We start from the raw sequence: 15,433 nt of genomic DNA on the forward strand, positions 1-15,433 counted from the left end.
ACAAAAAGCAGTGAGCCCAGCACTGATTCGTGTGGCACACCACTGGTCAAAGGCCTCCAGTCTGAAAAGCAACCCTCCACCACCACCCTCTGACTTCTACCTTTGAGCCAGTTCTGTATCCAAATGGCTAATTCTTCCTGTATTCCATGAGATCTAACCTTCCTAACCAGTCTACCATGAGGAACTTTGTTGAATGCCTTAGTGTAGTCCATAGAGATAGGGTCATAGAGATGTACAGCATGGAAACAGACCCTTTGGTCCAACTCGTCCACGCCAACCAGACATCCCAACGCAATCTAGTCCCACCTGCCAGCACCCGGCCCATATCCCTCTAAACCCTTCCTATTCATATACCTGTGAAAGGAAAGTATGAATTAAACATGACATTGCAAAACATTTTAAAATACATAATACATGCAAACAGAATCAGCATGGCCTCATGCCTGACAGATTTATTGGACTTAATTTTGAAGAGGTAACAAGCAGGATGGATAAAGGGAAAGTAGTAGATATAGTATAATTGGATTTCTGAAATGTGTTCAATAAAGCTATTACGCATAAGGCTACTTAATAGCCCATAGTACTAGGGATAGTATTTGAACATGGATAAAGATTTGACTAACTAAAAGAAGACAGAGTTTGGATAAGGGTGAATTTTCAGGATGACCTCATTTTCTTAAAATAATTTATTGACTGTTTCTGCAATGATATGTGGTAAATAATTTCATAATCAACTTGTCTGTAAAGATGGTTTCTACCGTTTGAAGACAACAATCTAATTTGCTACTTACTGCATCACAACCCCTCATTATATCAAAAAGCTCTATTAGGTCATCCTTAAATCTTCTCAGCTCTCGTGCAAAATATCCAGCTTCTCAAGTTTCAATTCAGAACTCTAAGTTCTCATCCTTCACAAAATTACAAATAATTTACACTGCTCTTTTTAAATGCCCTGCCTAAAATCAAGTATCAAAGCTGTACATAACAGTACTATTATGATGTAGTATCTTGCACAAAATCATATCCTCTTTATTTTGTATCTAAGTGCAAAAGCAAGAATTCTATTGCCATTTAAAATTTAACAAACTCAGATAACTTTCCTTTCTCTGAAGTGGTAAGTTTTAAAAAAAAATTGCATCTGTCACATATCAGCCTATCATGTTAGACTATGCCTTTCTGCATAATGCCTTTCTGCATAATGCCTTTCTGCATAATGCCTTTCTGCATAATGCCTTTCTGCATAATGCCTTTCTGCATAATGCCTTTCCTGATGAAGGGCTTATGCCCAAAACATCCTGCAGCTCATTATGACCTTCTGAGAGTAATTAGGAATAAGCAATAAATAAACATTGGCTGAGCCAGCAATGGCCACAACCTGTGAAAGAATAACTTAAGACAATTGTGAAGGTTTCATCACTTTAGTTTCTCTTGGTGTCTCAGGAGATAGAGGCAAGCATGGCTTTTTTTTTGAGGGCAGATGGTGTTGAAGTGGGTTAATATTACTAAGTACACTCAGCTTTCTAATATTGAATAGAATTCTGTTATTGTCCTAATATAGAATTTACTCGGATACTCAAAATTGTTTCAATATTCCTGAACGTCTACAGTGAATAACAATAATGTTTGCGACAGAAATTATTCTGCACTGTTCGTGAGGCTAAAATTGTTATAAGATTAGCCTATTAATTCCCAAGTACACTGTTAAGAGGCTGAATCTGAATTTGTTACAATTGAACATTTTTCCGTAGCCATTACATTAACAGGAGTTATTTTTAAGATTCCATTAATTATGCTTCAACACACCTTCAAATCATCTTTAAATGGGTCAGTGTTGGCAGTACTCATTCTCAGTGCTAGCTCCAGCAGGGCTTCTAGTCTGGTAGGAATAATGTCGTCTACAGACTTTTTTAGCTCTTCTTCTGTAAGATCCATGAAGTGGACAAAGAAATCCCCTTGGTCCATCAGGAAATAATGTTTTATTGACCTGGAGAAATAATAAACAACACAGCAAGCATTTTATTGAAGAAACATATTGATGAATGCATGCTGTTTTTATAGTGCAGTACAGCATAATGATAATTAACAAGCATAAAACCTGACTAAGGACGACAAAATACATTTGGAAGCAATTTACTCAGTCCTATTATGTTAGCACAGAACACGTAATGAAATACAGCTTCTGACTACGTGTGTTAGAATTAATTTGCCTCAAAACTTCTTAAGCAATATCATTCATTCCCTACTAAACAACAAACCCCAATTAAAGGGGCTTCCAAACAGATTACACATGATTAGGACAGAGACCGAATGGATACCAATATCAATCATCATACTGCTAAATTCAGTTAACTAAGAGCCACAGAGGAACTGAAAAAATAAAGACTCAATTAATTTCCTTCTCCCAAATTCAAATGAATACAAGAAACAAATCTATGACTTGCAATACTTCTATGTAGCACAGTTTAACAGTATCTACTTGTTTCATTACTCATCAGTAAACGAATTATGCCTGACCTCCTAAGGGTTTTTCCTTTTAAAGCAAATCAACTATAATATTGAGCATAGGGATAACAGCCCTTTACAGGGCTCAAAACGAATCCTGCAGTAATCGGTTCTGCTTGCAACAGCTTCACTTATGGAGACTTTTCTTTGGACAATTATAAAATTCTCAAACCACATTTATCTTCTTAGAGGGTATCAATGAAAATTAGGAGTAGGAATAGGCCACTCAGACCTTGATTCTGTCCTGGATGGTTAGTGCTGATAAACAGTGCCTTTAATCAGTCATCATATTGGCAGACGCATGAACAAAAAACATCCACTCAATACTCAAACCACCCTTTGACAATAAGTCTATCTTTGCAGAGCAGAACAATGAGATTTTTACAGAAAGGAGGAAGCTTTCCAATGCTAAAACTTAAATAATGCACCGGTGTTATTCTTTATGTACTTTAGAATCAAGAAATGTAATATTTCAACTTGCATTTGCTACATGCAGTTGAGCATTTGCAAATTGGTGAAACACAAATAAAACTGCCAGCTATAGAGAACAAAAGAATATTGGGAATGTTGCATCAATTAGTCAGTCATGAAGGGATTCTACTGATATAGTTAGTTTACAAAATTTACCTGCATCACAAACCTAAAAGCAGTAATTTTGTGGAGTTTTTCCTGTAAAAACCCATATTAATAGTCAGAGTTTCAAAGTTCATTGGTATTTAATGTATTTTTAATACAAATCTGCATTATGCTGATAAAGAAACCTCAATAAATGTCATGCTACCAAGAGCCACCACTATACATTGCATAAAAGTCACAAGGGTTTGGTAAATCTTTCTCAGTGAAAAGGAAAACCTAAGTCATCCCATCAAATAAGTGGAGAATACATTCATCCATTTGCCTCGATGAAAAACAGAATAGATTCTCAAGTTATACTGTTTGGGTGGAGTTTCATTTGCAACTTTATTTATTTTAGCTAATATTCATTTATTTAAAAATCCAAATTTGGTTAACTATTATGAGTAATAAAAAATGTGACAGTAACTTTAATCCTGTATAACAGTCATTCTGACCTTCAACCCTGCATCTTTGATTCTAATGAACCACAACTTGTTATGTGAAGTAACTGGTCAAGTAAAATATTTTATTTCCCATTAGACAGTGATGACACATCACTTCCAAATAAACATCCCTTCTACATATGTAATTAACAGATATTAATGATATAAGTAGATCCTCACCAGGGAACTATGAAATGCAGAATTAATTCCATCCATGGGAATAACATAACACACTAAATAGTTTAGTATTTCAGAGCTTCCCCATGGGACTACAGGCTGTATAATCCACTAGATTGCACATGCCTTGTACAAAGTAGTGCAGTTAAACTAAACTGGGAGATTAACAGCCATTTTACAATGACTCAAATACTGTAGGCAACCAACATTAAAAAAAATTTCCTTTTTCAATAAATGATTTGAGGCCTTGTACCTGAGGCGTGCCAGGAGTTCTTTTTCCTTCATTAAAAAGTCTAAAAGAACCTTGCTGGCATAGTTATAAGATTTTTCAATTTGTTCCACATATGCTCTTTCCTTCAGAGTATAGATCACTTCCTTGGCATCAGGACAGGTCACATCACGGCCGCATTCTCGAACGACATTAAGATATTTTCCTACGGAGGAAGAAACAATTTTTACCAAAGACTGACTGGCCAAGATAAACCCTCACTCCTGCATAGGACATTCTTTTGTCCTTAGGCCATCAAATCAAAGATGGAGAAAGAACAAATTTTGGAATGGACTATTTGAGAAAAATATAATTAATTAAAATATGATCAAACAAAAAAGAAAATTTCTGGTTTATACTTTCTTTCAAATAGGAAAGGGGGGGGGGGGGGGGGGCAGAGAGAAAGGAAGATTTTCCATTTTCCAACTTCTGCAGAGTACCAGGAAATTGCACAGCCCTACCCAGTTATTTTCTGTCTGCTAATTCTAATGCAAGTTACAGGCAAGGGTGTAAAACGGTGTCTCTCAATGTGCCTTAGGGAAAATATCAGATTCCCACTGACTTTTCTTTCTGTGAAAAGACTTTCTTTGTGCATATCTTAAAATTTAAATGCAAGTTTTTTTTAAAAATGGTGAACTGTTTCTTCTTGTACCCAACCTGAAATTTCACAAATATGGCAAACATTAAGTGTGGCAGATAATTTAAAAGAAAATAACTTGAGTAACAGAACCTTTTGAAGAAAAATTGTTTAAATAAAGTTTTCACTCGTAGTGCAATTGGTAGTTTGGTGCAGACTGTGCTCATTTCGAGAAGTGTCCCTTCTTCTTGGGTTTCTGCTCAAACCTGCCATGAATTAGTGCAAATGAGTGACTTTTTAGCCACCCAAAGTATTGAAAAATACTTTTTAAAAAAATCCTCAATATATGTAAATTCTGGAGTTGTTTGATTGCCAAACCTGAAAATGTCTATCACAACAAAAGCATTTCAATAAGAACATCAAGACCACCAGCTGTGAGCAATCTGACATTAAATAACTGAAAATTACTTAATAAAAAAGCAGGAAATTTACTGGTTACATTGGTGTATAGTAGTCAGTTTGTTTTATAAAGACAGCAAATTAGAAATAAATTATTTCTGAAAGCGTTTAAACAAAGTGTCCATGAGCACTTTTGTTCTTCTAAACAGAAACAGCCCAATTTATTTGAATAGCTTTCTCAATGGTTATTGATTCCATCTTGAAGCATGGCTAATATTGTGTAACTCTAAGCCAATGCTTCTTAATCTAGTTCTAAATACTGCATAAGTCAATTTATGGGGAGCATAATATGCACTCAAAATTCTGCAATCACTTTGGTTAGCTTGACTATTTTGAGAAACTGTGCCAAAAAATTGGAAAGCTTTGTGGAAAATTCTGACAATTACCTGCAAGTTACATGGGTTGAATTAATAACGGATACAATAAACAATCTGTGGATCTTCTTATCGCAAGGGAAGGAGGAGACTTTCTTTTCCCAACTATAATAGAAATTCATAAAGAGTGCATATGTACATCAGAAGAACATTTGAAAATCTAATTTCCTTGGAGATTCTATCAGTTTTTTTTAACAATACAGGGGCATAAAGCAAATTGTGTCTTCTTTCTTGAATAGAAATTTATTAAGTGGAACTAAGCCCAAAGATATAGTTAGCTTCTTAGGTTTCTTTTTTCAAAAGGATTTCATTTTCTGTGACCCTGGAGCCAAAACATGCAGCTATTTTGTCTTCCTAGTCATCATGCTAGACCTGTCCATAATCCTTAGCAGGAAAGAAGTAACATTATTGAAGAGTAATTATACTAAAGCTACAACTGCCTTTGAGGAAACCTTTCTCAGCTGTTAGATACATGGACGCCCTTGTTGCATAATTTTTGAACTTTCACTTCCCAATTAATCCTTTTATAGAAGTCTCTTTTGATAGAACTCATCTGTGCAGGTTGTGTGAAATAGTGTTAGGTATAAACAGTACTCAAACAATTTGCAATAGACAAACAAAGCCTGACTGCACAGTACTTTAACAAGACATTTAAAGCCTAAATGTGGATACAGCATTAAAGTAATGCTGACAATAGTTAAATAGTCATAGCTGTAATGTATTTTAATGAAAACAAATCAGTTTGCTTCAACACTAGAGAAAAACAAAAAATTAATTCTAATTTAAACAGATAGGTTGACCACAAAATACAACCGGAAAAATATAACATGGAAAGAGTGCACGAAGTATTGTAAAGACCTGTACTCAGTATCTTGTCAGCTAGCTTCTGCAGGAATGAAGGGATTCTATGCTGGATGATGGTGTATCTCTGATCCCAGTACTTGTCATTGTAATCCTCCTGAATTTTCTCCTTTTGCAATTCATGTTCTTCCACCATGAATTCACTGTACAACACAGAGTCACTTGTTTATTTATACACGAACATTACTTTGCCAATCTTAAGATGCAAGTTACTATTTACAAAGTAACTAAAATATTTTAACCTGAACAGATGGGTATAATTTTCCACACATAGCATTATTGGCCTCTTTAATGAGCTACATTCCCTGCAATATAACAACAACATAACTTATTACCTCGCTGCAAAATAGTTAAGGGCTTAATACTTCTGGACCATAAGATTATTTCCCATTAAGATCCATTAATTCCAGTCACATCAAGCAGTAACAACATCAACAGGCTGGAGTAACAAAGTTGCGGTAGAATTACTCCATGAAATGCAGAGCCCAGGCGGGGGCAAGAGGAGGAGAATTTTGGCTGAGCAGAATGATAGCGAAGAAAATTGAAAGGGTTTAATTTATTCAGTAAGACCAAAGTTTAAAATAAACTCAAGGGAATGATGATTTCCAGTGGCTAACCTTGTACCTGTAAGGATCTTGTATGATTCCCCTGTAGATCCACTTCTCTAAAATTTCGAAGTATGGAACACTGGCTGCTTTAGTCAGGTAGAGACATAGCTCTTGTGCCTGACTGTCTCCTGTGTAGTTAAATGTTCGATCATGGAGGACACTTAGTGTTGAACCACCCATGCATTCTCCTTTCTCCACAGAAGTAGCTGATACAAAAACAGACAAGAGAAATAATGTCCTGTTGATTCCTGTTATTAATTACTTATTTGTATATCTTTTCATTGTATAAACTATTTATTGCTGCTTGTTGGTAGGAAATAAAAAATCATATTGGCTACTTTGACTTCCATCTTTCTAACCAGGTTGTTCACAGTACTTGCGAATTTCTTCCAATTATAACTATTTTAGTACATAGAATTAATCTTCTATTTATAATTGCTATTTTGCTTGTGATTTCTTTTAATTGAGAATGATTTGCATGACTGACCTTTGCCTTTATCTTTCTTCCAAGATTTTTGAAATTCATGTTTAAAAAAAACAAAATTAATCTTAAAAAGTGGCATACCTATTGAAGCCAAGATCTCCATTGTTCTAATAGTTGGCTGGACATAAAACCAAAGTTTTTGTAATGAGAGCAGCCCTTGTCGCTGTAAGTGTTCCAGTTGCGTCACAAGGATCATGTACTCCTTCACAAGTGTCCGCATTGCTGCAGCCAAAGCATGGTTTACTTGTCCATGCTCAAAGGAGGACTTATCTTCAATGAACCTGAGTACAGACACAAAGCAGAGAGTTATGACAAAACTCAAATATTCTCACATACTCATTTTTGTTAAGGTAGAGCCTGTCACAGTTCTCGATCAATTTAGAGAGCACCACAGTTTGTAGCATACAGTAAAGATTGTGTATTTTGTTTTGTGGATAGAGAAGCAATGTAAGCATCAGAAAACTAAATAACTGTTACATTTGCTTACCTGGTGACAGAGGAGTAGCTGGCTGCTATTGGAAGAATCCTATTTACAAGTTCTTTAACAGACATGTCCAACGTGGGATCAACAGCAAAGGATCGACATTGTCTTCCCACCAACGGTTGTGCTGTGATGTATTTTCCATCTACTCCAATTAAAACGTACAGCAAATCTTCAACTATCATTTGTTCTTGCGCAGGAAGAGCTAACGTTCCTAATAAAGGGGAGAGGTTCTATATTTAATCAAATGCATTGCGGCTCACTTTTCTTGGTCACAAATTGCTTATTCTTAAGAGTTTCTGAATCAGAATTTTCTACAAGTTGAATTATATCACTGTTAATCTGTATACTTCTAAAACCACTGAAAATCTTTTGATCTCAAAAGTAAACAGCCAAATATATTTTGTATACAAGGGAAATGTACGTCTAAAATAACATTTCATGAAACTTAGCAATGCACTTACAATATGCATGGAGTATAACATTCCTAAATTGTCTTTTTGCAGTATGTCATGCTTTATCAGAGATTTCAAAGAGAAAGAATAAATAGGAAATTAGTTCCAGTACATTAGAACTTTGCTTGGGTACAGCATATTTTGATTTGAAGCTGGCACTCCTGGGAAATTAGGCAGTGCTGTATCAATGAACAAAGCACAAATGTAACATAACCCACAGTCACTTTAATACCATGACAAATAGTTTAACATCTGTACAAACAACGCAAGGAAAGAAAGTCCCTATGTACAAAAACAAAATGTCTCCAGCACCCAAATCATAGATAAGACTGATAAAGCAGTGCCTCAAGATTTCAGATGATATAAATCAAAATGCAAAATATAAAATGCTTCATAACATGATTCAGAAACTGGGGTTATTATCCTCAAGTCACTCAGGTGGCTCTGACATTTCCACAAAGCAAATACAATAGGGAAACAGTGACTTCCAAAACACTGAACTATTAATGGATAATAACACCTAATCCAAAGAACAGTCAGCTGCATCATTAATATTGTTCCAGTAAACTAACAAAAGGATTTGTATTTTGATGAACTGATATGATCCAGGTCTTCAGTGAAACACAATGTTGCACAGGTGGCATGGTGACTCAGTTGCTAGCATTGTTCCCTCATTGCACCAAGGACCCAGGTTCGATTCCAACCTCTAGTGACTGTCAGTGTGGAGTCTTCACATCCCTCCCACAATCCAAAGGTGTGCAGGTTAAGTGGATTGCTCGTAGTGTCAAGGGATGTGTGAGATAGGTGCAAGTGTGAGATAGGTGCTTTATCCATGTTAAATCTGGGCTTATGGGGATAGGGTAGAGGGTTGCAGCAAGGTGGGATGCTGTTCAGAGACTTGGTGCAGACTCAATGGGGCCAAATGGCCTCTTTACACACTGTAGTGATTCTATGAGATGTGGAAATTTTGCACTAACGCATCTTGAATCTAATGGTACAAGCCCTTCCACATTTGAGTCATGTTTAAAGATAGCATTTAGAGTGTTGTTAAAGTAAAATGTGAACAATTGGTGGAACTTGCAGAAATTAATTAAGAATACAAAGCAGTTTCAGTTCAGCTTTGACAAAATGCGTCTTTTACAGCAAAACAGACAGTTGGTGACAGAATAGCACCTCTACTTTCAAAGTTTTAATACGGAACCAATGAGATTCAGTGCAGTCAATGTATACAGTACATACCTATAGAGACTACTGTCTCAGTGATTGGACTGGAGCTGTTTATAAAGTCTCCCAGAAGAGCTGGCCTTTCATACACCCATGGGGGAAAATGTGGAATAATCAGCCCTGGATTCCTCTTGTTATGCTTGTCACGAAGTAGCTTTCGGACTACTTCAAGTGGCTAAAAATTTAAATTTCAAAATATGAAAATGATTCCACGGTTCAAAGGTACAGTATAGTTTAATCAGATAAAGTAAGTGTCATCAATGATACTTAAGATAATTGTGGGAGTCTGAAATTTGATATTGTAACTCCTGACAGTCAGTTTGGGGCTCGCCCGGGCTACACAGCTCCTGATCCCATCACAGTCTTGATTTAAACAAGGGTGAAAGAGCTGAATTCCAGGTGAGGTGAGGGTGATTCCCTTTGATAACAAGACTGGCATCAGATGATTGCACAATGATCAGCACCATTCACCATCTCTTTGATATTGAAATAGTTTTCATCCAAATATAGCAAATATCCAGGTTTGTACTTAGGTGTAGTGTGTATTCCGTATAAAACGTCTTCTACCCCCTCCCCCAATGCCTAATACTCCACAATCATCATCTTGGGGATGACCATGGATCACAAACTGAACCAAACAAGCAATATAAATACTGTGAGCACAAGAGGAGGTCAGAGGCTAGGAATCCAACAGCGACTAACTCCTCTGCTGAATCTCCAAGGCCTGTCCATCATCTACAAGGTGTAGGTCGGGGCTGTGATGCAATATTTCCCACTTGCCTGAATTAGTGCAGTCCTAAAAATATTTAAGAAACTTAAAAACATCCAGGATAAAGCAGCCTGCTTGATTAGTACAGCAGTTCAAACAGCATCCAAGGAGCAGTAAAATCGACGTTTCGGGCAAATGCCCTTCATCAGGAATACAGGCAGAGTGTCTGAAGGGTTGAGAGATAAATGAGAGGAGGGTGGGGGTGGGGAGAAAGTAGCATAGAGTACAATAGGTCAGTGGGGGAGGGGATGAAGGTGATAGGTCAAGGAGGAGGGTGGAGTGGATAGGTGGAAAAGAAGATAGGCAGGTAGGACAAGTCATGGGGACAGTGCTGAGCTGGAAGTTTGGAACTGGGGTGAGGTGGGGGAAGGGAAATGAGGAAACTGTTGAAGTCCACATTGATGCCCTGGGGTTGAAGTGTTCCGAGGCGGAAGATGAGCCATTCTCCCTCCAGGTGTCGGGTAGTGAGGGAGCGGTGTGGAGGCGGCCCAGGACCTCCATGTCCTCGGCAGAGTGGGAGGGGGAGTTAAAATGTTGGGCCACACGGTGGTGTGGTTGATTGGTGCGGGTGTCCCAGAGATGTTCCCTAAAGCGCTCTGCTAGGAGGCGTCCAGTCTCTCCACTGTAGAGACCGCATCGGGAGCAACGGATACAATAAATGATATTGGTGGATGTGCAGGTAAAACTTTGATGGATGTGGAAGGCTCCTTTAGGACCTTGGATGGAGGTGAGGGAGGTGGTGTGGGCGCAGGTTTTGCAATTCCTGCGGTGGCAGGGGAAGGTGCCAGGACGGGAGGGTGGGTTGTAGGGGGGTGTGGACCTGACCAGGTATTCACAGAGAGAACGGTCTTTGCGGAAGACGGAAAGGGGTGGGGAGGGAAATATATCCCTGATGGGGTCCGTTTGGAGGTGGAGGAAATGTTGGCGGATGATTTGGTTTATGCGAAGGTTGGTAGGTTGGAAGGTGAGCACCAGGGGCGTTCTGTCCTTGTTACAGTTGGAGGGATGGGGTCTGAGGGTGGAGATGCGGGACGTGGATGAGATGTGTTGGAGGGCATCTTTAACCACGTAGGAAGGAAAATTGCGGTCTCTAAAGGAGGCGGCCATCTGATGTGTTCTGTGGTGGAACTGGTCCTCCTGGGAGCAGATAGGACGGAAGCGGAGGAATTGGGAATACTCGATGGCATTTTTGTAGGAGGTAGGGTAGGAAGAGGTGTAATTCAGGTAGTTGTGGGAGTCGGTGAGTTTGTAGAAAATGTCGGTGTCAAGTCAGTTGTCATTAATGGAGATGGAGAGGTCCAGGAAGGGGAAGGAGGTGTCAGAGATGGTCCAGGTAAATTTAAGGTCAAGGTGGAATGTGTTGGTGAAGTTGATGAATTGCGCAAACTCCTCACGGGAGCACGAGGTGGCGCCAATGCAGTCATCAATGTAGTGGAGGAAGAGATGGGGAGTTGTCCTCCCCCTCACTGAGGACGAACGATCAGTCCTCAGCAAAGGACTCACCTTCAACCCCGTCCGCCCATGCATCAATGAATTTAATACATGCCGTGACGTCGAACGCTTCTTCCGCCACCTCCGAGCTTACTTTCACAATCAGGACTCCTGCCCACCTTCCTAGGACCCAACACATTCCACCCTGACCTTAAATTTACCTGGACCATTTCTGACACCTCCCTCCCCTTCCTGGACCTCTCCATCTCCAGTTATTGCATCCGTTGCTCCCAATTTGGTCTCTACTTTGGGGAGACTGGACGCCTTCTAGCAGAGTGCTTTAGGGAACATCTCTGGGACACCTGCACACCAATCAACCACACCACCGTGACCCAACATTTCAACTCCCCCTCCCACTCTGCCGAGGACATGGAGGTCCTGGGCCTCCTTCACCGCTGCTCCCTCACCACCCGACGCCTGGAGGAAGAATGCCTCATCTTCTGCCTCGGAACACTTCAACCCCAGGGCATCAATGTGGACTTCAACAGTTTTCTCATTTCCCTTCCCCCATCTTACCCCAGTTCCAAACTTCCAGCTCAGCACTGTCCCCATGATTTGTCCTACCTGCCTATCTTCTTTTCCACCTATCCCCTCCACCCTCGTCCCTGACCGGATCACTTTCATCCCCTCCCCCACTGACCTATTGTACTCTATGCTACTTTCTCCCCACCCCACCCTCCTCTCATTTATCTCTCCACCCTTCAGACACTCTGCCTGTATTCCTGATGAAGGGCTTTTGCCCGAAACGTCGATTTTACTGCTCCTCGGATGCTGTCTGAACTGCTGTGCTTTTCCAGCACCACTAGTGCAGAATCTGGTTTCCAGCATCTGCAGTCATTGTTTTTACCTGCTTGATTAGTACCACATCCACTCCATCCACCACTGACGCAGCAGTGTGCATCATTTACAAAGATACGTTACAGAAATCCACAGACTGCACCTCGCAAACCCGCAACCACTAGCTTCTAGAAGGACAAGGCATACAGATACATGGGAGCACCATCATCTGCAAGTTCTCAGTCAAGGCACTCGTGATCCTGATTAGGAAATATATCGCTGTTCCTACAGGGTCACTGGCTCAATATCCTGCCTCATAGCATTTTGATGTAACTGCAGTACATTTAACCACAACCCGTAAATGAAATTTTAAAAAGATGATCTGGAATATTACGTCATGATAATGTTCTACATTACGCTTTAATCCACAGTAAAAATGAGTTTGCATCTTTTTAATAAATAAAACTGAATGAAAACAAATTGGGACTGGAAAAACTTACAAACTTGATAAAGACAGACTCACCACATCCGAATGTTCAATTTTTTTTTACTTAGAAGGCTTCATATCTCCAGTACATACAAGAATATATAAGATTGCTTAAATTAAAAAACTGCTGTTCAATTTCGTTACCTGCTGTGAACTTGAAGTGGTAGTGACACTACCGAGCTGTTTTCGAAGTTCTTCAAGCTCCTGAATCGAGAGCTTGGCAGTCGCCGTTGGGATGTTGAATGTTGCATTATTGCTAGCTAAAACATTGGTTGAATGTTCTGCTCTGTCCTTAGCATTCTGTTGCAAGTACTGCAGAGTCTGTAATAAAACAGAAAATAAATCTGGGTCTACAGATTGGAAGAAGCAAAAATGGCTCTTCGTAGAGTGATATGTTCTTCTTGTTGAATGTGGGAGTTCAGGGAGATTTTACATGTTACTGAGAATTATATCTTCACTAAATGCCGTTGGTTGAGAATCCTGTCAGATCGAATGGATTAGTTGGAGCGACAGTTGGAGGCAATAAAGAATTTACAAGAGCAAGGGGGTGTGATGGAAGGCAGCTATAGGAAAAGTAAAAAGTTGCAGATAGTCACATAGATGGGTTACCTCCAGGAAAGGTAAGAGAGATAGGTAGGTAGTACAGGAGTCTTCTGTGGCTATCCCCATTTCAAACAAGTATGCTGTTTCGGAAAACGGAGCAAGTGATGGATTCTTAGGGGAATGTACTATGAACAGCCAAGCTTCTGGTATTGAAACTGGCTCTATTGCAATGAAGGGTACATCGGGTTCCAAGAGATCGATTGTGTCAGGGGACTCTCTAGTCCAAGGGACAGACAGACATTTCTGTGGCCAGCAGCAAAAAAATCAGAATAGTGTGTTGCCTCCCTGCTGCCAGGATCAAGGATGTCTTAGAGAGGGTGCAAAGTGTTCTCAAGGGGGAAAAGGGCCCAGCATGAAGCCATAGGAAATAGTGAGGAAAGAGACCAATCTGAGACTGGTACAGTTGAGAAAAGTAGTGAGTCAAACAATCAGGACAGGCAGGGACAAAGCAAAGAACAAGGTAGGACTGATAAATTAAACTGCTAAATCCTCAGGAGATATTTGTATTATCGATATAGTCACAGGTGAGGTTCCAGAAGACTGGAGGTTGGCTAACATGGTGTCATATTTAAGAAAGGTGGTAAGGCCAAGCCAGGGAATTAGAGACTGGTGAGCCTGACCTCGGTGGTGGACAAGTTGTTGGAAGGAATCCTGAGGGACAGGACGTACACGTATTTGGAAATGCAAGGACTGATTAGCGAGTTGACATGGTTTTGTGCACGGGAAATCATGTCTCACAAACTTGATTGAGTTTTTTTTAAGAAGTAACAAAGAGAATTGAAGAAGTAACAAAGAGCGGTAGATGTGATCTATATGGACTTCAGTAAGGCGCTCAACAAGATTCCCCATGGGAGACTGGTTAGCAAGGTTAGATTTCATGGAATACAAGGAGAACGAGCACTTGGATACAGAACTGACTCAAAGGTAGCAGACAGAGATATTAGATATTATATTCCCTACAGTGTGGAAACAGACCCTTCGGCCCAACTAGTCCACACCAACCCTCCGAAGAGTAACCCACCCAGACCAATCCTCATATTTACCCTTGACTAAAGCACCTAACTTTATGGGCAATTTAGCATGGCCAATTCACCTAACCTGCACATCTTTGGACTGTGGGAGGAAACCGGAGCACAGGGAGGAAACCCACGTAGACACGGGGAGAATGTGCAAACTCTACACAGTCGTCTGAGACTGGAATTGAACCCAGGTCCCTGCTGCTGTGAAGCAGCAGTGCTAACCACTGAGCCACCGTGCCACCATAGAGGCTGGTTTTTCAGACTGGAGGCCTGTGACCAGTAGAGTGCCACAAGGATCGATGCTGGGTCCACTACTTTTCATCATTTATATAAATGATTTGGATGTGAGCAGAAGAGGTATAGTTAGTAAGTTGCAGATGACATTAAAATCAGAGGTGTAGTGGATAGCAAAGAAGGTTCATAGCTCCTTGAAAGTGCAGGTTCATAGCTCCTTGAAAGTGGAGTCACAGATAGATAGGGTAGTGAAGAAGGCATTTGGTATGCTTTCCTTTATTGGTCAGAATATTGAGTACAGGAGCTGGGAGGTCATGTTGCGGCTGTACAGGACATTGGTTAGACCACTTTTGGAATATCGAGTGCAATTCTGGTCTCCTTCCTATTGGAAAGAGGTTGTAAAACTTGAAAGGGTTATAGAAAATTATGATGGAAATAATAAAATATAATATATGTGTAAAAATTACCAATATTTTACAGAATCAAAATTTTAAAAGTTGCAAAGGCACAGATAGCCCTTCTGGG

General features: G+C 39.7%; 1 protein-coding gene across 2 annotated transcripts in view; it reads right to left on the bottom strand.

Annotated features, from left to right (window-relative positions):
- The window catches only part of tubgcp2 (tubulin gamma complex component 2), a 49,916-nt gene that overhangs the window by 24,521 nt on the left and 9,962 nt on the right, over positions 1-15,433 (bottom strand). For both annotated transcript variants that reach the window (XM_043678879.2, XM_087982431.1), the window contains exons 4-11: positions 13,197-13,373; positions 9,544-9,703; positions 7,856-8,063; positions 7,450-7,649; positions 6,901-7,090; positions 6,274-6,419; positions 3,991-4,171; positions 1,804-1,984 (exon numbers count right to left, since the gene is read on the bottom strand). In XM_043678879.2, coding sequence (XP_043534814.1) covers positions 1,804-1,984; positions 3,991-4,171; positions 6,274-6,419; positions 6,901-7,090; positions 7,450-7,649; positions 7,856-8,063; positions 9,544-9,703; positions 13,197-13,373 — 1,443 coding nt within the window. The remainder of the gene's footprint in view (positions 1-1,803; positions 1,985-3,990; positions 4,172-6,273; positions 6,420-6,900; positions 7,091-7,449; positions 7,650-7,855; positions 8,064-9,543; positions 9,704-13,196; positions 13,374-15,433) is intronic.

This window comes from Chiloscyllium plagiosum, unplaced genomic scaffold (genome assembly GCF_037043375.1).
Source record: "Chiloscyllium plagiosum isolate Xiang-an unplaced genomic scaffold, Cpla_swu_hap1 HiC_scaffold_43, whole genome shotgun sequence".
NCBI lineage: Eukaryota > Metazoa > Chordata > Chondrichthyes > Orectolobiformes > Hemiscylliidae > Chiloscyllium > Chiloscyllium plagiosum.